Source organism: Myiozetetes cayanensis, unplaced genomic scaffold (assembly GCF_022539395.1).
Source record: "Myiozetetes cayanensis isolate MyiCay16 unplaced genomic scaffold, myiCay2020 scf1, whole genome shotgun sequence".
Lineage (NCBI taxonomy): Eukaryota > Metazoa > Chordata > Aves > Passeriformes > Tyrannidae > Myiozetetes > Myiozetetes cayanensis.
Genome location: NW_026086604.1, coordinates 93,173,895 through 93,195,489, shown reverse-complemented (window position 1 = coordinate 93,195,489; position 21,595 = coordinate 93,173,895). Strand labels below are relative to the sequence as shown.

Here is a 21,595-nt window from a genome sequence, read left to right as displayed (position 1 = left end):
TTTAAAAAAAAAAACAAATTTAACTACCTTAGAATCAAGTATCCTTAACTTAGATATGTACAGTCAAATTGGAAGTGGGATGAAAACAACTGAATGATACACTGTTATCAACCAAATCTAGAACATTTTGACAATCTGTTAGATGTTTGGCCTTACAGTCTTTTCTCATGACTACATGCACAGTGCACCTGTAAGACCTTATAATTATCTTAATAGATAAGCAACAGACTGAAGACAATAATTTCCTACCTTTTATTAAAGGCCTAATCCTACCAAATGCCAAAATTACCTCCACAGAGGTGCTGACTAATTCTTAAGATCTGGATTTATGATGCCATACAGAATAAGGAAATATCCAAATAGAATTCTTACATGCTTAATAGCTGCAGTACTTACATGAGAGAAGCACATTTCCACGGTATTAAATTGTAGGTAATACATGAAATGAGGTAAGTGAAACGAATGATATGCCAAAGTTCAGGTATAATTAATGTCACAAAATCAATTAGTGAAGGAATTATTTTTCTCTGGTACCTTAATTCAAGCCATGTTCTGTATCCACATCAGGATACCACTTTTAATTTCTTGGTCATGCTATTTTTCCCTTCAGAAGTGGCTGCAGTCTTGAAGAGTCATTCAATATTTTTAACTTTGTATCACTCAGTGAGTTTGCCCTGAGTCTCCCTTAGAGTCTTATTCCACTATTCAAAACTACACTTGAACAAGAGAATTATCTTTTAATGTGTTTTTCTACTGCCATCATTAATGAACTTAAGTCCTTAATAAATAATTAGACTTCCACAAGACCCCTCAGAAGTGAAAAACCCAAAGATACCCTAAGGTATAAATTTTAAGGAACACTGTTTTCATTAACATGGGTGCTAACTTTAGATGGCAGATCAAGAGGCCTCAGTCAGTAGCTATAACTCTAAACAAAACCACCTACCTTGGAAATGAAAACATGAACAGCTTTCAATTAAAATTCAACATTACTAATTCAGAATTCGTGAGTTTGCAAATGCACACTTTTTGTGTGTAATTTTCCCCCATACACAGATCTGGAGAAAGAAAACTCGAATTTGCACAGTATTGAAACTTATAATTGATGAGAAACATCTTTTTACACAAAACAACAGATCTTGGCTATGTAAGTTAAAAATCTAACTGAGGACAACTTTGGGTATCCATTTGACAGTTTAAAGAGAATAGTTTTCCAGTGCAATCAAGCCCAACAATGCTAAGTATCAAAGAACATGACTACCTTTTCAGACTCTGGAAAGGAGTGCTCAGTCACAGAATCCTTTGCAACCTTCTCAAAATTAATCTCTTTCCCACAGCCTTCCGGCAGGCCCCTCACTGATGTAAGAAGTCTTCATAGTAGGCACTAACTTTATCATTTAGGTGGAAATCCTTTTTTACTTTCTTCCCCCACTCTCTCAGCTTATGTTTCCAGCTGCTCCAATTCCCCATCTTAAATCTTAGTTCTTTTTAGAAATCATTTACCAATTCCTTATTCTGAGTCATTTTGTGCAGAAGAATAATGACAGCCCTTCTGACTTTTCTTACACAGAGCAAAAGTGAAAGAAAATAAATTTCTGCTCTTCAAAAAAGAAACACTACAACGGCTTGAAGGCAAATTACAGCATCTAGATAAGGCAAAGCCTTTATAACATCTAGGACATATATGAAACATTACTAATATTTAGATCCCATTATTTTACAATTAAATAACTGTATAACTGATCTATTTTTTCTGATTAAGATTTTGCCTGAAAAAAGATTTTAAGCATGAAGTATATAAAAGAAAGACTCCTAACAAATGCAAAACCACTCTTGCTTTTCAGCAAGAAGAACCATCTCAGAAACTGCTTGTGAGAGCACCTTACAACATGAAGTTTTAATTAAATCAAAAAGGTCAGTGACTTTAGTGGGGTACAAGGGATAGCACTACTGAAAGAGTAAACTATAAGCAAAAAAAAAAACCCCAAAGCTATTAAGGAGGATTATAAATGCATGAATATATTTTGAGTAGCATGATGAAACCGATGAGAAGGCAGAAAAGCAAGAGTTTAATAGCCTGGAAGACAAAGATATTTTACAACATGAAATATTAATGGTTTTTGAAAAATAAAGATACGATTCCACAGAAGTTTTTAGATTCATTATCAGTATTTTTTATTGCAACACTTACCTGAAGCAACAACAGTGCTTGCCCATAACGTATTTTCTATGCTTAGGCTTTCATGAACTGCAGGATCACTGTCTTCCTGTTAAAAATATGAACACCTAATAAGCAAATCGCCATCAAAAAGCATTAAGAACCACGCCAAACCATTTGAGTAACTTGCACAGGATGCTTGCACCCTTGTATCAATCACCGTATAATAGCATTCATTGCACATACTTTGTCTATATACACACAAATAATTTTCCAAAATGTGAAACAGTGATTGAAGTTCATACTATCTAAATCCAACAATATTCCAAGATCTAAAGTAAATGTGTTTTAAAAGGAACACATTCTTTTCCTCAGATGTATCAAACGGCAGAACAGTTTGCTGTAGCAAGCAGTTAAAGGGAATTATGAAGGTAACCACCCAAAATTAATAACCTGTTCTCTATTTAAATAATCTATAATTCATACAGTAAGTTATGATAATCATCATTTTGCACTTGATCAACATGATATCAACTTCAGGGAAGAATACTTAGACTTTTAAAAAGAAATGTAGGCTTGTGTTGTCTTACCACACCCTTACAAAATATATATTCCATGGGAAAATACTTCCAATAGAAAACTGATTCCACGATTACTTCAAACTTTCTTTTTATTTCTTCTCCCCTCTATCCTCCCGAGCAATAATGATCCACAGATTGTAAACAATCTTTCATAATCAATTTGGAGCATGTACAGATTTGTTGCTCATTAGCAGCTGTGGAATGCGCTGTTTACAACTAAAGGAAACTTTAGGAGGTAGGATAATCAGGTGTATTTGATCAAATTACAAATTGTGCTAAACATGTTGCAGGAAAAGGGGATGGCTGATTTATTGAAGTAAAAAATAAATTCTACATATTGTCAATAAATGTCAAAAACCTATATCCATTTTTCATGTCCGTTTTGAAACAACCACCAAACACAATATGAGCTGCATAGAAATTTTTGTTTCTAAAAAAGAAAAATCTCAAACTAAACAGATGTTTTTGTGCGTACTTCAAAAGATCCCTACATAGTAAGGAAACTACAGTTCTCATTGCCTTAAGTGAGGAGAAATCATTGTTTAAAAGGCATAGAGAACCACTCTATCAAAAACAGAGGGGAAGAGAAGGAGAATATGGAATTAGTCCTAAGAAGAACACCACAAATTTTGAAACAAGACTTAAATTCTGATGACCCTGAGAATTAGCTCAGTTGGTGACAGCATGGAACTAATAATGCCAAGGTTGCAGGCTCAATGCCTGTACAAGCCATTCACTTAAGAGTAGGATTTAATGATCCTTGTGGGTCCCTTCCAACCCAGACTATTTTGTGATTCTATGAAGAATCATCAATGTTCTGTAAGATTAACCTTAAATTAAGAAAAAGGAGAATTATTTTCTGATTCTTATCTAAGGAATTATTACTGCAAGAATTATATGCTTTACCCCTAACTCATAATGCTTAGGTTCCTGGTTTGCTTTACAGTTGTTCCTGAATTATTTGAATTATGTGATTATTTCAGCCTTCTGAAACTCTTGTTAAGGAGTGTACAGACATATAAGTCTAAAAAGAAACCATCCAAAAATGCAAGTTTTTCCAGAGGAAGATGTCACTTATGTAGTCAAAATACCAACTGTGGCAGTTTGGGGCATGGCAGTCAGTGGAGAGACTGCCATCTATACCACTGTTCTACACCTATAATGTTGAAACATAACCATATCCAGCAGTAAGTTTTCACATGAAGCTTATTTAGAGGTTTCAGAATCTGTTTCTACAAGGCTAGAAATTGGACACAAACTGGTCATATGTGAGTTGAAACCAGTTATTAAATTTTTTCATTCCTCTCATGGGCTTTTCAAGAATTGCTGAATCTAACAGGACAACTTTCCCAATATTCTTTCATATCAGACAATGCTGATTAGCTGCTTGTGACAGGAGTGAAAGGCTGACACTTTCAACCCAAATAGTGGGCCTGGTACCAACAGGAGTATTACTTTCACATGACTTGCTATGAGATACACAGATTTTTCTCAGTCAGCAACATACATGCTAATCTTGATTACTTCTTATCATCCACAAACTGTTCTGCATAGTTCAAACTGTTTCAGCTTATCATCAGACTCTCCAAAATAAAAAAAAGAAAGAAAATAAATTCTGCCCTAGTATGCTAATAAGAACTTTGTGGATTTTCTCACTGCATAGAAAGTAGATCAACTGAAAAAGTAGATCCACTGAAAACAATGTACAGGGGTACAAGGAAAATACTTTTATTTGCAAGAAATCACTACTGTACCTCAAGGACAAATTTTGCTAAAATTTGTCAGAGGAGTCCTCAGCAGGCCTAAAATACGATGATGCATCTAAAAGGAGAGCTGATCACAAATAGCCTGTATTTCAATCACTGCAGTCTCATGGAAATGCATGGGTCAGTCTTTTATAACCATCAACACACAGTGATAGGAAAGGTGTGACTATCATACTTGCAATGAGTTTAGTCTCAATAAATGAAAAATATCTTGTATTTTGCCCTCAGAGCTCCCATACAAAACACCTACTTTCACAGTGGGACTCTAAATAGCTTCCCCCAAACACTGAGATAATTTCCCATCTACCGCTTATTAATGCTGCAATCACATTAAAGTAATTTTTTTATTATGTTCAATTCCAGAACAAAGAAAAAATTTGAATTTTGACAGGAGTGTTGTATTTTAACTAGTCATTAACAAACAATTAATGTGCAGAATTAGAGATATAGAAAAAACACATAGAATTCAAAGAAATGTTTGCTGCTATATCTTTGCATAACTTACATTGTAACTTTTCATAAGACTAAAGTAAAACTTCAGAACAAAACAGCCATAGCAAAAACATCTATGATTTAACAATGGGGTAATGTTCTACGTTAATATACCCTAGAAAAAAGCAGACAGATGACATTCTATACAGTGACATGTGAAGTGATACATACAAAGAAAGAAAACATCCCAGCTTCACCAATTCATGAGCTCCAAGATGATCAAAACTACTCAGAAACTGACATGACTACCCAAAAACAAATTTTGGAACATTTTGGAATCATTACAACTCTACCAAACCACTAAATGGCCAAGAGCAAGCTAAATGCTTAGAATCGCTAGGAAAGGAAAAAAAACAAAACACCACCACCACCAAATCATGCTACCACAAAGAACTGCACATTCTGCCCAAGTCTTTACCATGTAGTTCTAAACTCCTCCTCCCTTCCCCTTATTCCAAACTGAAAATAAAAAGAACTGGAAAATGTTGAAAAAGAGCAACAAGGGTGATCAACGTAGCTTCCATACTAGATATGACTAAATAAACCTGAACTCTAATGAGGAATATGACAGACATCTACAAAACAGGCGGGGGGGGCCAAGATGGCGGGCGGGCAGGCTGCCACGCGTTCGGCGTGCTCCTGCAACTGGGTGGTGGGTGGTGAGGGACCCGCTCCTGCTCTCGCGGCTCGTCATGGCCCTGCATGCGTGGGAAAGGCTGCAGCACCGATCTGTGCAGTCGACCTCCTGGTGAAGCCGTCGGGAGCTGTGCTTCGACGTCGGAACGGCGGAGCGGTTGGCAGATGGCCGGCGGCCATGTGGGGCCGGGCCGCGGGACCGGGCCGCGCCGGGTCGGACCGGGCGGGTGCAGGGAGGGGGCCGGACGGTCCCGGGGGTTCCCCAGACCGTCGAGGGGGCGGGTAGATGGTCCCGTTCAGCGCGGGAAATCCCTGGTCGAGCCGTGCCGGGTCAGGCTGGGCAGGAGCAGGGGGAGGGTGGACGGACCTGGAGCTTCCCGGGCCAACATGGGGGCCGGCGGGGCGGCCTCATTTGGGGGCCGCGGACGGGCAGTGGAAAGGGGAGCTTGCAGTGGCACGCTGGGGGCTGAGGTTTGGGGTGGGTAGTGGGTTTATTCTGGAGGCTGGGGGTTTTGGCTGGACAGGGGACGTGGAGGGTGCCCTAACCTAGGGTGTATGCGGGCACTTCTTACACGTGTGCCTGCCATTGCCTGGGGGTATGCCGGAATCGCCGGGTGTTGTCGCAGTGGGAGTTGGGATATGATGGGTTCGGCTTGCTAGTGGCTTCTAGTGGCTTCTGCCCAGGAATGTGGTGTGCTTTTATTATTGTTGTTGTTGTTCTGTGGGTTTTTGTGCTGGTGCTTGTTGTTGGTTTTGTTTTTGTTCTTTGTTTGGTTTTGTTTTATTTGTGTGGTTGTTTTGGGTTTGTTGTGGGGTTTTTGTTTGTTTGTTTTGGGTGTTTTTTTTTTTTTTTTTTTTGGGGGTTTTTGTTTGTTTTGGTTTTTGTTGGGTTTTTGTTTGTTTGGGTTTTTGTTTGTTTGTGGGTTTTTGTTTGTTTGTGGGTTTTGGCCTTTTTAGCCATCAGCGCACTTGTAGCAAGCGTGGGTAGAGCCCTTTCAAATCTTCGTTCGCGAAGCCTAGCCATGATGATGACAAAACAGGCACCTAGAAAAGGATGATAGATGCTGCTGACTCCTACCAAAGAAGAAACAAGTCATTAATAAAGACTGCAAAATTTAAAGCAACAGACAATTGTCCTCCATAAAAATATTAAACGAACCTGTGCAACGTCTTCCTATTTGAATGCTAAAAGGTTACACAGGTTCGAGAGTGGACTAGGTAAGTTTAAAGAAGAAAACTCATTGCAGGTTACTTAGAGCAACCAGGTCTAACTCAGAATGTTCCCACATCTTGAGCTGTTACGAAACAGAAGACTCTTCTGAGAAGGCACTACCATGTCCTTACTCTAGTTGTTTTCTCTTTCCCAGCAGTCTGCCTCTGGGTATCGTCAAGAATAGGATAGCAAGTTAGGAAAATGTTTTTTTCTCCCTTATTCTTTAGTTAGCATATTTTTAAGACAGTGAATTATGAAACTCTTCCATATTAAAAGAAAAAATCAAAAGCCCTGCAGTAACTGTGGAGAGCTGACAGCACAGTGGAGAAAAAGTCACTTGTCCAATGTCTACCTGCTACAAGACTTAGTCAAAACACCTTCTTTTAGGTCAATCAAAACAGGAAAACATCAACTGAGTTCTATCTCTTTCCACTCATGCTCATCAACAGAATGGTCTGGCTAGTCACTTAGGTTCTGCTTATTTCATTGTGATCCTTTCATGTCTTTACACTTTTATCTAACATTTTCATCTTTCTACAGCTATTCCATTTCCCAAATACCACACCTTCCATATCCAAATGGATTATTAGTTATCCTTATTTTTCCTTTGTCATAAGTTACTCAAATGGAAAAAAAAAAGTGTATTTATGAATTTAGGTGTTTCGTACTATTTTTATTTCTACTTTTGGAAACATGGTATGAATAGGTGGAAGCAGGGAAGGAACAAAGACCTCAGTTCCTGAATCAGACCAGGTCCGTCATAAGTAGAAATTTCTGTGAATTTTCTGATGCTAACAGAACACTATGTTTTGGAGTAAATGAAATCCATCACTCGCTCTTGTAGCAGAAAGCTGACATACACAGGGGCTTCTTTGTCCAGCTGACAAAGTTTCCACTTAAGGTCTGCTGGGTTGAATTTCATTTGGCAGCTCTATGTTTATTGATCTTTGAATTCTGAATTAAATTCATTACCAGAATAGTGCAGTTCAGTATTGTATTCAAGCTTCTATATAGGCTTGGTTTTTTCATCCATGTGCAATATTGATCATAGAGGTTTAAACTGTCAACAGTTCTTATTTGAAAATTGGTCTGTAGCTCTTGCACGTGCAGAGAAAAAGGAAAGATGAACAGTAAAATAAAAATTGAATATATCCTACTCTCAGTCCTGAATTCTTAACATAGCTGATCATGGATCATAACAAATTTCGAGAAGTCACTTAAAAGGTGACAAAGCTACAACTTATTACAATTTTTTCCAAACAATGACAAAGGCCTTTGAGTCTAAATACTTAATCATTGCGTGAACCAATGAACTTCTATTTGACCTCTTCTAGCCCTGTTCCTGCCTGATCAGATCCAGCACAACAATACCCACCAACTTTTGTAGGAAAGTGGAATAATACGCATTAGTTTACTTGCATCACCGAAAGAGATTCCTTCCCCACACCAATTCCACAGTCAATTCTTCTGGTTATGTTCCTTTTACTGGCATATGTGTTTTGAACAGGGTCAGATTTGGTTCTAACCATGTTAGCTCCCTAGTCAGGCTGTCTGTATAGCTGTTACAGCCAGATTGAAGTGAGCACAACTATTGCTTCAAAAGAGGCAATTATTTAACAGCAAATATGAAGCAAATAAAAGACTCAACATTCTCGCTGCTAAAATATAAGACTTATCCAGGGAAATGTGCATAATTAGAATCTTAGGTCAGAGATTCCACTCGTAAATGAATACAGCTACCTGCATCAAATTTTGCATCTATATTGGAAAAAATTATTATATATTGTATAGTTCTGTACCATAGGAAAAAAAGAAGGTTATTAAAGTAGTTGAACTAAACTCAATGGAATTCATTCTTCAAGATTTCTATTAGACTATAAAGAAATAAGACATTTCAAAGCAAAGGAAGAGACTGAGGTGACAGCTCAGAGCTGCAATATAGGAGAAATTAAAAAATATTCTTAAGGGAATGGTGAAAGAAGAACCCAAATTTAAACAAAAACCAGGTTAAAAGCAGAAGACAAAATTTCTATGTCTCTACACAGGAGCAGTAAGAAAAGGTTAAATAATACTCGCCATGCCAGTACACGCTGATGTAAGTACTCTAGAGTACTCTTCAGGCTCCAAGTGGTAAAAGCTTGGCTAAGAAGTATGGCTACCTTTTACTGCTTTTCTACAGACATGCTTTCATCATGCTTTTTCAGCACTGATAAAACAGCTTCCTAATGTATCAAGCCTACAGAGGAACATCAGACGGAAGCTAATGTTATTATGATGATTATTTAAAAATAACCTCAGCCAAGACATGGATGATGCCTTCAGCGCAAAAAAAACCAACTTCACAAGTTTTCAAAAAACACTGATTTAGCTCATAATTGTTTTTTGATACGTTGTCCAGAAGAGGTAAGAGGAAGAGAGAAATAAATTTATGCTGTTATTTAAAGGCCAGACATGTTCATGCAAGGACACACACTTACTTTCATGCACACACTAAAATCCACACAGAACAACAGAAAACAACTTCATGTGAAGCTAGGAGACATCAACAGAGTACAGCAGAGCTTTTATGACTCCTGACACGGTTATGCAGGTGTACTGCAAAAGGTATCTACTGTCAGCCCTCAGGTTTTTTGTGGCCGTATTTCTCGCAGAGAAGTACTTGAGAGAATTTGCTCGCTCATAAAAACTCCAGAGCTGTGCATCTACGTTTCTGGTTTGTTTTATGGTCACGCACTTTTCGAAATTATCTAACTTTGTCTTTTACATTGTTAGTACTCTGTCTTCATAATGGGGGAAAAAAGAAAAAGAAAAATCAATGTGCTATTACCCTGTCAACCTAGCCTTGCGAGAATTCTTTGAACATCAATGCTTAAGTAGAAAAAATGTATGCATTAGCATCACTAAGCACACTAATTTTTTTTACTTTTACATAAAATAGAAATTAGATGCAAGAACTGATTTATTGCAAGAAGCAAGGGCTCACAGCAAAAGTAGAAAGATAAATCAAGTGTCCTAAAACAACATTTTGCAAAAGGTCCACCATTACAAAAAAAAACCTTTTAGAAGTATTTATTATGATTCACTGTGAACCAAATGCCCTCAGATCATTGCAGACTCAAGTTCAGCTTAAACTGTCCTTCCTACTGAAGCATCCAAAAAAATATATATGCAAACCTGAAAGCATAAAATTCATCCCCATTATTTACATATATCAGGATGTTTGAATCATACAGCTCTTATTACATGTACAAATAGGACCCACAACAGGGAGCAACTGTTTAGTGATGATTTCTCAATGTCTCAAATTACATGTACCTGAGTTGTTAAAAGGCTCTGAAGAGTTCAATTTATATTTAGGAAAGTATACACTTAGTCACTGGGACAGGAATAACATGAATTTACAGCTGTTAATAGAAGGTTCATTTGGACAATTGGTCAATACAAGGCTGAAGTAAACACTGTTGCTTACTGCTTTAGAAGGTATGGACAAATGACATTTACTTTGCAGGCAGCATGAACTATGTAACTGGTACAAATTGGTCTTTGAGAGCCAGCAACTGCAATATCTCATTCATCAGTGTATTTAGAATTGTGAACTGGAAGTCCAATTACAGAATAAAATCTATTACCAATTTGAGTCACGGGTAAAAAACCCTTCTCTTTACCTCCACCGCAGTTAATTCTCTCAAATTATTTTAGAAACAAACTATGAAGAGAAAGGAGTCTAACCCACTGAGTTTGGATAAGATAAACAGAACTATCACTATAGCTGCTGACATGATGCTACAAAACTGTAAATTGATTTTAAAAAAAGAATTACTCCCTATTAGGACACCCTGCTTTAAAGGGTCAACTTTAGCAGGCTATCTTTTGAAAATAAGAGAAAGTCACAGATACTACTACATTGTCATTTTCATATTCAGTTTTGAATATAATTATTTCTGGAGAAGAGATTCAATAAAGCCCCCATAACTAGCTTTTAGTTTTATTTTACTTTTTGAGAAAACCAAACTTTGGAAGTACTACCTTTCCCTTGAACAGAAATGCTGTTAAGCAAGGCACATTTTCATTGCACACTAACTAGCAATTGCACTGTATCAGGCTACTGATAATGTTCAACTTGTCAGTTTTTGACATATGTGAACAATACATCAGATGCCTGGAAACAAACTATACTGCCTTCAAAAGGTTTCACGTAAAAAGATTATGGTGATGCCAACCAACAAATATTCAACTCTCAAATTCTGCTTTTTTTCAGATATTCTTTTTGTATTAGCTTTCTGCAATACGTGTTTAAAAGAAGAACTTTTACATGAAGTATAGCCATGGCAGAAACATGGACAAAAATACTTCAGTAAAGTCAAGGAAAGATCTGATACAACTGTTGACACTAAGTGTAGGTTTCACTTACATTGAGAAATGAAAGAGCGAAGTAGAACTGTACTTACATACACTACTTACCCGTGTGAAGGTGCCCTCAAAACTGTGGATATCCAGTTGTGGCTTCTGAGCGTAAACATAAGCATTGATTGAAAAGAGATCCTGTAAAACAGATTAAAGTACTTACTATTATTTAAACTTAAATTTAACCACATATTTTGAAGAACCGGCAAAAATTCCAGATCCTCATTACCCCATCTCAAACAAAGTTCACGCAATTTTTACCCAACTGAGAAACATGCTGTTTCTTTCAGTACATCTTGCTATAGAGGAACCAGATCCAAGGTGATATCCTAAATGTGTTGAGAGTTCAAACACTAAACTTTTTTACATTTATAACATGAGCTAGGCGTTTTATGCAATTCATTTTCTCTTAATAGCCCTGTTATAATTAATAATAGTGTAATCTTAAAATATATTAGTTATATTTGTTCTTTCAAAAATAAAGTGGGGTTTTTTTCATTTGTTTTTTTAATTAAACTGGAAAAAAAATACTTTTCCAGAAAGGATAAAGCCAGCTGAATACAAGAGGAAAAAATGAGATTGATTCAAATTCTCTTAAATGCTCAAGCACTTCTGTGAAAAACCCAAGGGAAAACCCCACCAGCTTCAGAAAAGCCTGGCTACATTAACAGGATTACTTAAGAGTTTAAAATCAGGGATACACTAACACTAGTCTGATAAAATTTGGTCTAGTATAGGTGGTGCCACTAAGAACAATAGAAGACTCTTCAGATACCACAGTAGCAGGGTCTATAAATAGATGGCAGTTTGGTATAAACAAAAGAAGGAAAAAAAAATCTGATCATTGTTATATCTTAAAAGCTGTCCTTAGAGGCCCAGGGAGGTTCACTCTAAAATTCTGAACCAATTATTTTGTTGGGTAGTTGTTCTAAAACATCCACTTCCTAGAGAAAGAATACCACAGACTAAAACCCTGATACAAAGGACTTTCTTTCCATCACAAAAGCAAAATTTTTGCTGCTTTTTAGATGGTCAGGAGCAACAGAAGCTAAGAGATGTCAACAGGAGTTGACCCCTCATGCATGGATCCACAGCAATCCAACTTCTACTGTGGAGAGGAGCAGGTGCTTGATACCAAGTCCCAGCTGACCTAAGAACACTAACGTCTGATAAAATGCACCTTCTCATTGTATGTAGCACCTGTTTGGGTTTTCTCCATCTTTCATTACTAGATGAATCTTGCTAAAGGCTAATGAGATACCATCTCTGGGTTTCTTTCATGGACATACAACAATACATTGGCTCAAATGTAGCTACTTTTAAAAGGATGCTATTCCTTTTTGTCCACAATTTCAAATTTAAGAAAATATAACTTCATTTCAATATTTCACAAGTTGAACACTACAAAGATTAACCATAGGTGCAGTTGTCCACCTATATTAATGTCTTAGAGCCTGACACGTTGATATCCTTTAGTTTCTCCAATAAAACGTGTAGATTGATGAGTTTCATTATTTTTCTGCTTTTCCTTATCAAAATGAATGCTTTCTTAAAATCTAATGTACATTTATCAAATACGTTTGACTTTAGTTTAAAAATGTGTAGCTCTATAAATACTGAATTTGCATTTATTTTTATGTTTTGCAGGCAAGAAAGCTCTCATTTCATAGCCTGCAAAACACATGCACTTCATATTTCATATGCTTTTAAAAATATGAATCAAATCTGAACATTAAATCTCATAAATTATCTTTATCTTTAGCCACTGGCCATTTATTGTAGTCTTTCACACGAAGTTCATTCACTGAATCCTTGTTCTTCCAACCCACTTTCAACGGGTTCACAAGAAATAATTCATATGAAACTAATACACATGTGGTGTCCTATATCTTCATCATTCACTTCTTTCCAATCTGTTATCACCTACAATCTAGCTAATCCAGGCTATTATGTGCTTTATTACGCAAAGAAAAATAAAGAGTCTCTCAGCAGTGGATAGCACAGAAGAAAACTAATACCACACACATACTCATATACACAATAAAAACTGCTAGTGAAATGCGTCAACTTCTCTCTTTTCAAAGAACACCTTAGTGGGAAGCAACATCAGAATAAAAGAAAGCAGAAATATCCACCTTTTTAAGTTTATTGGCATTTGTACAGTAATATATTTTCCTGGATTCTAATATTTTGATTTTCTTCTACTGTGATGTTCTCCTTTGTTACATTTCAAACATAAAAATTTCTATGCACCATATTTCTTTGGTGTCTTTTTATGTTTTAGTTCCCCTTTTCTATTTCTGATTTAACCCCTAACCTTTCATGTTTTCCTTTCTTTCTTTTTATAATTTCAACTCCAAAATAAAGTTACTTATCTTTCTGAAAAACTGAAATCTTCACAGTCCTTAGTCATTATTGGCATTACTCTGGAATGCCATAAAGTACAACTGGCAGAGTATTCCAAAAGCGCATGTTTTTTTCCTAAAACTAAAAAACATAAGAAAAACCTATGCTCTGAGAGAAAGCTAGGGTGGTAGTGCATTGGTATTTCATTCACGAGTAGCAGAAAGACATAAAAGCATATTACATATGCTTAGTAGACTTCTGAAGTAATTATTTTCATTATTGTGGTAAAGAAGAGTCAAAGACTTTTTTTTCTGTAGCCCAGTGCTGTGTCCTCCGAATGGACATTGTTCTTAGACGAGTAAAAATATAGTAGTTGAAGTTTTATAACACAAAGAAAGAAAAGTCCAAAGAATGATACAGTTACAGAAGACAAATTACATATGAACTACAGTCAAAAACAGTGAAGTTTGCTATAATAATACAAAGATGTTCCTTCACCAAATGCTGCTTTTCCAGTAGTAGATGCTGTGCATTATCTCAGTGTCTTGAAATAAATCATAAGAGTAAATTTAACAAGGAGACAGAGATTTGTACACAACAGTACATGTAAATATAATTTCTGCTCACTAGGCAAGAAGAATTTATCTGGTTAGATTATATCATTGCATTCCCCTATATAAAAGCAGGGAGAAGGGAAATAATCTTAAATAAAGGATTTGATTTTATTGTTTTAAAATTACTTTCATTAAAATAATTTTTATTACTTTTTAAATGACTGTTTATTAATGATTTAACTAATGAGGTACTTGATCTTTGTGAAACTCAGATTCAGTAAAGAACTATTTTCATACTTTAAGCACTGAACTGCTGGTTCTCAGAAGCTAAACAGTTCTACTGATACCTTCAATGGAAACAATATTCTACATCTAAAATTACGTTGGGTTTTAGAATACAATAAGGGCAAGTGACCTCAGTTATTTTCTTACTCAAGGATAAAAACACATTTGAGTGGGAACTGTAACAATTCCAGATTAAAGAAACTATATGAAAGATTTGAATCTTAAGTAATAACAATTATTCTAACAATACAACAGTAGTGAGATTTTTCTTAAAAAATTGATATGCATTTAATTATCTCAATTGAAATACTAATGCAAAGGAATACATTTCATCCTTCTACACTGAAAGTCAGAAAATTACTTGATTATGGTACAATAATGAAAATGTTTTCTTTTGCATTTCAACATTTAAAATATCACCATAAACTTATCAATAACACAGAAAAATCTCCTCTATTAGGTCAAGGGCAACATTTGTTCACCTTACTTAAAGATCATTAAAATACATTCTTAATCATAACATGTAGTTCATTACAAATAAAATTGCCTTTGGTTCAATAAAACTAATTAAATGTAAATGGTATTGTTTACTGCTGTATGGATCTTCTGATATAAATCAGCAAGTCACCATTTATTGAAAATTACAGTGACCTCATTGCTGTTAATAAATATTGTTGATCACACAAGCTAGAGAAGAATGCCTCAGAACTCGTGTATCACCAGAACTGTCCAAACTATAACTATGAAATTGCAAGAAACTTAATCTAGGTGTTACAATATTTGTTGCACAGCCATCATTAAATGACTTGCTGAAATTTTAATTCTCTGATCACATTAAGTGCTTTAGAAAGACAACAAAATCTGTAACGATCGTCTTGGTGGTGTCATCTGTTCTTTAAGAAAACCTCTGAAGGTCTGCAGTTTGTTTATTCTGGGTGTCACAGTGGGTAGGGTTACAGCAATGCTCTGTTGACACGGCTGACAGCTTGTGCCAGCGAAAGATATTCACTCTCCTGCCTGAAAGGAGGTTGTAGCAGGGTGGGGGTCAGTCTCTTCTCCCAGGTAACAAGTGACAGGAGCAGAGAAAATGGCCCCAAGTTGCACAAGGGGAGATTTACACTGAATATTACGAAAAGTGTTTTCATAAGGGTGGTCAGGCATTGGAACAGGCTGCCTAGGGAAGTGGTTGGTATCACCATCTTTGGAAGTGTTCAAAAGGCACATGGATGTGACATTTGTAGTTTAGTGGTGAACATGGATGGCAATGTTGGGTTAAGGGTTAGACCTGATGACCTTAAAGGTCTTCTCCAACCCTAATGATTCCATGTTTTTACATCTGATAACAGAAGAAATCCAAATGATGGACAATTACAGAGTATATTCTGTCAAACACACAATCAAATTGTTTATAGTCTATTTTATGCTCAATTTGTGTAAGTTATATTTTTTAATTACTAAAAATACATTTCCATATGTAAATATGAACTGTAAGTCTCAGCTTTGAAAACACGTCACAAGCGCATGGAGAAGACACTGTGACAGCTCTTATGTGTGATAAGTCCCTGGAGGTCAGAAAAAGCCCAGCTGTTACTGCAGGCAGAAGGCTGGCTGGAATGGTGTGATGCATCCAGCAACATTCCAGAATGGCAGCCCAGGTGCAGCAAGGGCAGAGCCCCAGGGACTGCATCCCACTCCACTGGTCAGCACGGGTTCTCCCTAGGAGAAGCAGCCAGCTGCTGGCTCACCATAAACCCACCAGGAGTTAACCTTGGGGACTGGGCCATCGCTGTTGCCATCCTGAACTTCCACAGTGAATTCCCACCTGGGTGTCAGCTCGCATCCCGTGGTCTGTAGGGGCTGGATGTACCACACTCAGAGTGGGACACGGCAGGAGTGCCCATGAGTGCCTCACCTACACCACGCCGGCTGTGCCGGTGGCAAACACCAGGCACTTGTGCTGCACGTGGCACACACAGTGGGACAGGATGATCCTGTCCTGGCAGCTTCCTTTAGCAGTAGGAATGGTCACTGCCTGACCTGCCTGACATTTTGTACAGAAAAGGAATCCAATGCTGATCCCAAACAGCAACACAAAGCTCTCAGCCCTGTGCCAGACTGCTTCCAACCAAAAGTTTCTGCAAAAGTAACCTTAAGCCTATCAAAAAACCTATGCCCCTATTACACACTGTACAGATTAGCGAGGTAATCACTGTAAATTTGCTTTTTTCCCAAGTCAGAAACAAAGTACAGGGATGTTTTACAAAGCAACCGGCATTTTCCACTTAAGATCTTCTAGACAACTTGCCCCATTTTCCAGTTTTATTAACAGCAGTTTTCAGCAACAAAGAAGAAATGCATTTCTCAAATGATCTTTACTTCTAACCAAGTTGCTTGCCTTTTTTTTTTTCCACTGCATGTGACAGTTTGAATATTTTTGCTGAGAAAACTTCAACTACATATTTTAAGCATCCCTTTCCTAGATAAGTTGAGTGTAAAGTTTCAAACACTATCCCTGCATGTTTAAATAATGCAGTCTATTTTTGTTCTTTTTTCCAAACCATTATTTTTACTGTAACTATAAAGAAATAATTCTGGACACTGCATTTCAATTTTTTAAAAAATATATAACTACATGAAGGGCTCACATACAAATATAGATTATGACTCTATTATAATGCACAAAAACTAGGCTTATGAGAAAATAATTCCATAATGCTATTTTTCGTTAGTTTGATATCCACAGCTTGCTTAGAGCTTCATATTAATTTCTAAGACTTGCTGAGAAGCAAACATTTAAAATTATCTCAATAAAGAACTACTAAGTGTCAGTGGTTTGAACAAACCATGCAGTATCAAAATTTAGAGGTAGTTTAGACAAGCTGGTAGGACGTATTACAGCCGGTGTCAGTTACTTCAAGATGAAATGCCAGCTTAATGCAGACAAAGCCTTGTCTAGCGTGGTTAAGTATCAGTAACTGAGTGGTGTGAGAAAGGGCAGAGGTACATCAACTGCTTGGTGGATTCCATTTGCTGTTGGTAGCCAGGAAAGGCGTGTTAAGTATAAGCAGCTCCTGATTAACCACATCTGATGACTCAACTCAGATTGTCACCTACAGCTCAAGAGGGAGAGTACAAAGCTCTTGCAAGAAGCACAGATCAGTTAGAGGCAGTTTAGTAGCCACAAGTGGACACAACTAAGGAAGAAATTATTACTATATTGTACAATTAACCCCTGTATACTGTTTCCAAGATGGTGATATCTTGCATTTCTCTTCCCTAACATGCCCAAAACAACCACCACCTATAGCAAACTTTCACTTCTGAAGAAGATGAGGCTATATGTCCTACCATTCCAATGAAGACTCCCCAACTTCAACCACTTCTGATTTATTTTCCACTCTAAAATACTACATGTGAAGCCAGTAGCCAGAGAATATGAACACAGAAAATAAATCCTCTCCCTTTTTGCTAAATTTGAGTGTGGCAGCAACTCTAATTCTGCAAGTGTAATTGCAGAAGTCCTGCTAAGATCTGGCACATAATCTAACACTTCTATTGAGATGACATATAAACAGCCCTTTCAAGGTACATTTGCTTTTAATAAAACACCTAAAAGATTTAGTGTCAAAACACTAGAAATTCTGTAATGATAAATTTCCACAAGCTTGTGACTTGACTATGTTTTCAGAGGAAGTCTCTTAACACCAAGACAAATCTCCTGTAAAACAGCAAGTTTCCCCAGTATAAGGGACACAATTCAGCTTCTTGTTAAGAGACATTTATATAATTTTACATGTAGGTAGGTGTCTATTTTGAATGTGTATATATACGCACACTCATTCCCTTTTTTATAATTTTAAGATTTATCCATGACACAACACATACATGCATTCAAAAAATACATTCAGGCAACTCTTCAGAGAGCCCTCTTTGCAAGAACTTGCACATTGCACCTAGTCAGCACCTTGTCAGACCAGAGAGCATCTTGGCAACAAAAATCCCTTCACCTTCCAGGAGTAGACTGCTGTTTCCCAAGCTCACAAGTTACTCATTAAAGCAACGGTTCCTGAGGCAAGAATGACTTGCACTGGCAGTATAACACTTGCTTGAAAACACTGTAACTGTGATATGCTTCTGTGGAATGCGGATCTCAGTGGAGACCAAAATGAGACCCACAAAGTTGAAAGATAAAAATCCAATTCTGACTCAGTTTCTTTTCAATGCAAACCCAAGTATATTTGCATAACCAACTTCTCATTCAGCATCCAGTGGAATATCTGTGTCTTATTTATTACAAAAATTAAGACTGTAGTAACAGGCATTTTCCAATATTTACAGTAACTGTAATAATCTCTTAGATAACAGATACATGTGCACACATAGAAGATAATTTAAAAGTAAATAGATATAATGCTTACCCCCAAAGCTGGCAATCTTTGTGTGCAACTGACAGCAACCTTCAGTTTCCAGTCTGTTTCTCCATCCAGCTGGTCAGTTCGAATGAAACATGAACCTTGAAGTTATAAAAAGACATCAAACTATTATTTTGATTTCAAAAATTCAGTTTGGGTTAAAACATTTACAAGAGTGAAAGTAACACAATTTACAACCATTTTAAAATAAATGTGCTACATATAAAAGGATTAATACTTTGGAGTGTCTGTGTGCTTTCTTCCAGGAATGCTCCAGATGTCACAAAACTGCACCATTTTTCTGATAAAAGCAACAATATGCCTGTTTATGAACTGAGGGAAATGCTACTTTACAGGTTTCCAAATATTATCAGCAAGAGATACAAATTCAATTGAAGCTGAAAAAGGTTTAATTTCTTTATGGATTCCGTCACTCGTACAATTCCAACACAACAGAATAATGAACTGATGCCTGTGATTTTGTTCCCCTTGCTGGTATGACATCACAAACTTTCACTGCTTATAGTCTCCCAGCTTCTCTGAAAAAACTATTTTTTAAAATAAATCCTTAACAAGGATAGCATTCAAAGCAACTTGTGTCCCACTGTATTATACTTAAAAGAAGTAATTTTAAATCATCTTTCAAGGATCCAAGACTAAGGAAACCTGTCAACACATGCAAAGTATTTAAGATATGAGAGAATCTCAAGATACAGACTGATACATGCTGAAGAGAATCAGTGTTCTGTACACACAGAAGACCAGTATTCAAGAAACAGAAAACTGAGACCACTGCAAAACCTCCCCCCACACCAGTAATTAGTGTGACAGATATCATCAAATCTGGAGTATTACACAGGTCACTAAAGTAAGATTCAAAAAAGACTGCACAGGAACATGGTAAATCTATTTTAAAAGTCACAATTAACTACAATTCCATCAAGATTGAAGCCTTTAAAAAAAGGTGGTAAAACTTCAGCAGTATTCTTCACAATTGCTTCACTAGAGAAGACTTAAATACTTGTGAAGTAATAATTACAATTCCCATTACACTACAGCCTAACAACTGTATACACTATTGTTACTGGTGCTATGGGTGTGAAAATAATTGATTTTTCCAGTTATTTGTAGATTTTAACAAACGTGTATAGACATACATGCATATATACTTATAATTCCTTCTATATTTCAACCGATCCGATAAAAACTAACGAAGTAGTTTCACCCTTAGAAGTGATGTGGTAGCAATTAAATGGAAGAAAACACTGCAAAGGAGTTTATCCAGGTTTGAGTCTTATTACAGACAAGAAGACAGTCTGCTAGAACATGCCAAGGCAATACATCAAGAAACAGTAGCTACCAGTGAACACAAATTAAGAGAGATTCTTTGAAAGGACATGTGGGCCTTGGTGTAAGAAAAATCTAACAGACCCCAATGTTTTATTCACCGTGGCTTCCAAATTAGGCAGTTCAATGAGCTAGTGGTCTGAAGGACATGGTTGAGAGACAAGCCACCTAAAATTTTTTCTGACTGGAAGGCAGCATTTCTGCACAACCAAGAAGCTTACAAGCTTTCATGTAACAGCTATATTTATGTTAAGTGCATAGTAAGTAAACAAATCTTTAATGTTAACATAGACAGATCTCAGAACACATTATCACAGCTAAATTTCACCAAAAGCTCAGAGATGCAAGCTGCAAAGATGTGTCTCAAGTTCTTGAAAGGTTGGTTTTAAATTCTTGACAGGATTCTTTATGGATTTTCTTCTAAAACTGAAATACAAATAAAGCACTTTTTGGAGAGTCTAGTGACATGCTCTGCATTATAATGAAGCATGAAGTACCTAGGAATAACTAGAAATACCATGGTTTCACCACACTTTCTGGCAATAGCATAGATAAGCCTACTCTCCATCATGCTTTTCCTGTACAAGGCATCTCATGGTTCTCTTTACCCTTCCTGTCAATGGTTGTTCTCTTCCATCAATTTCATTTAGAATTATACTATAGATCAATGCAGTTCAAGACCAGTGTGGCTCCTGTGAATGGTTGACTGCACATATATTCATTTAATAGAGCTCACACTATGACATCTATTGGTCAGTTGCATTTCCTCTCCACTTCAGCAGTTAATTTCATCAATAACTTATCTCATAGCCTGTTTCCCTTTTATCCAGAAAAAGAGACTGCTTTGTGCCAAATCAGCTTTCAATAGTGATCACAAAAGCAAAACTCAAACAATACAGTCATCTTCTCTATCTCAAATACTGCAGCATATTTGACTAAGTAACTTTAATTATTCTGTAAGGTACTGATTTTAAACCTGGTTTAAGTAAGCTATAAACATGAAAGATTAAATATGCAACTGGAAAAAAAAATTAACTCTTCACCCCTACCAAATGTGTGGACTTGGATAAAACTAAATATTCTCCACTGTATATTGTGTGGAAGTCACAGTACTTTACCTTTGAGAGGTATTTTAATTAACAGTACATAAAACTTCTAAAAAAATCAAACTATTCTGAAAAAATAACTATTTTAATTGCTCCACTTTAAAATTCTTAGAACCATTGCACCCTCCTCCTCCAGTCACAAAATTAAAAACAAAAAACCACACAAAATAGTAGTAAGCAACTGTGTTACATACTCCAGCAGAATAGTTTAGGTCAGTGTCAAAAATTTCTTGTATTTCTAAATTGAATATGGCTTGCCAGGTTAAAAAACCCCATCTATACATATCAGGAATTG

The 21,595-nt window shown here is 36.5% G+C and overlaps 1 protein-coding gene across 1 annotated transcript in view; it reads right to left on the bottom strand.

The window, feature by feature from the left end:
• Nucleotides 1-21,595, bottom strand: part of ATP9B (ATPase phospholipid transporting 9B (putative)) — a 157,970-nt gene that overhangs the window by 75,302 nt on the left and 61,073 nt on the right. Inside the window, exons 8-10 of the mRNA XM_050308489.1 lie at nucleotides 18,854-18,948; nucleotides 11,308-11,388; nucleotides 2,192-2,267 (exon numbers count right to left, since the gene is read on the bottom strand). Of these exons, the coding sequence (XP_050164446.1) occupies nucleotides 2,192-2,267; nucleotides 11,308-11,388; nucleotides 18,854-18,948 (252 nt within the window). The remainder of the gene's footprint in view (nucleotides 1-2,191; nucleotides 2,268-11,307; nucleotides 11,389-18,853; nucleotides 18,949-21,595) is intronic.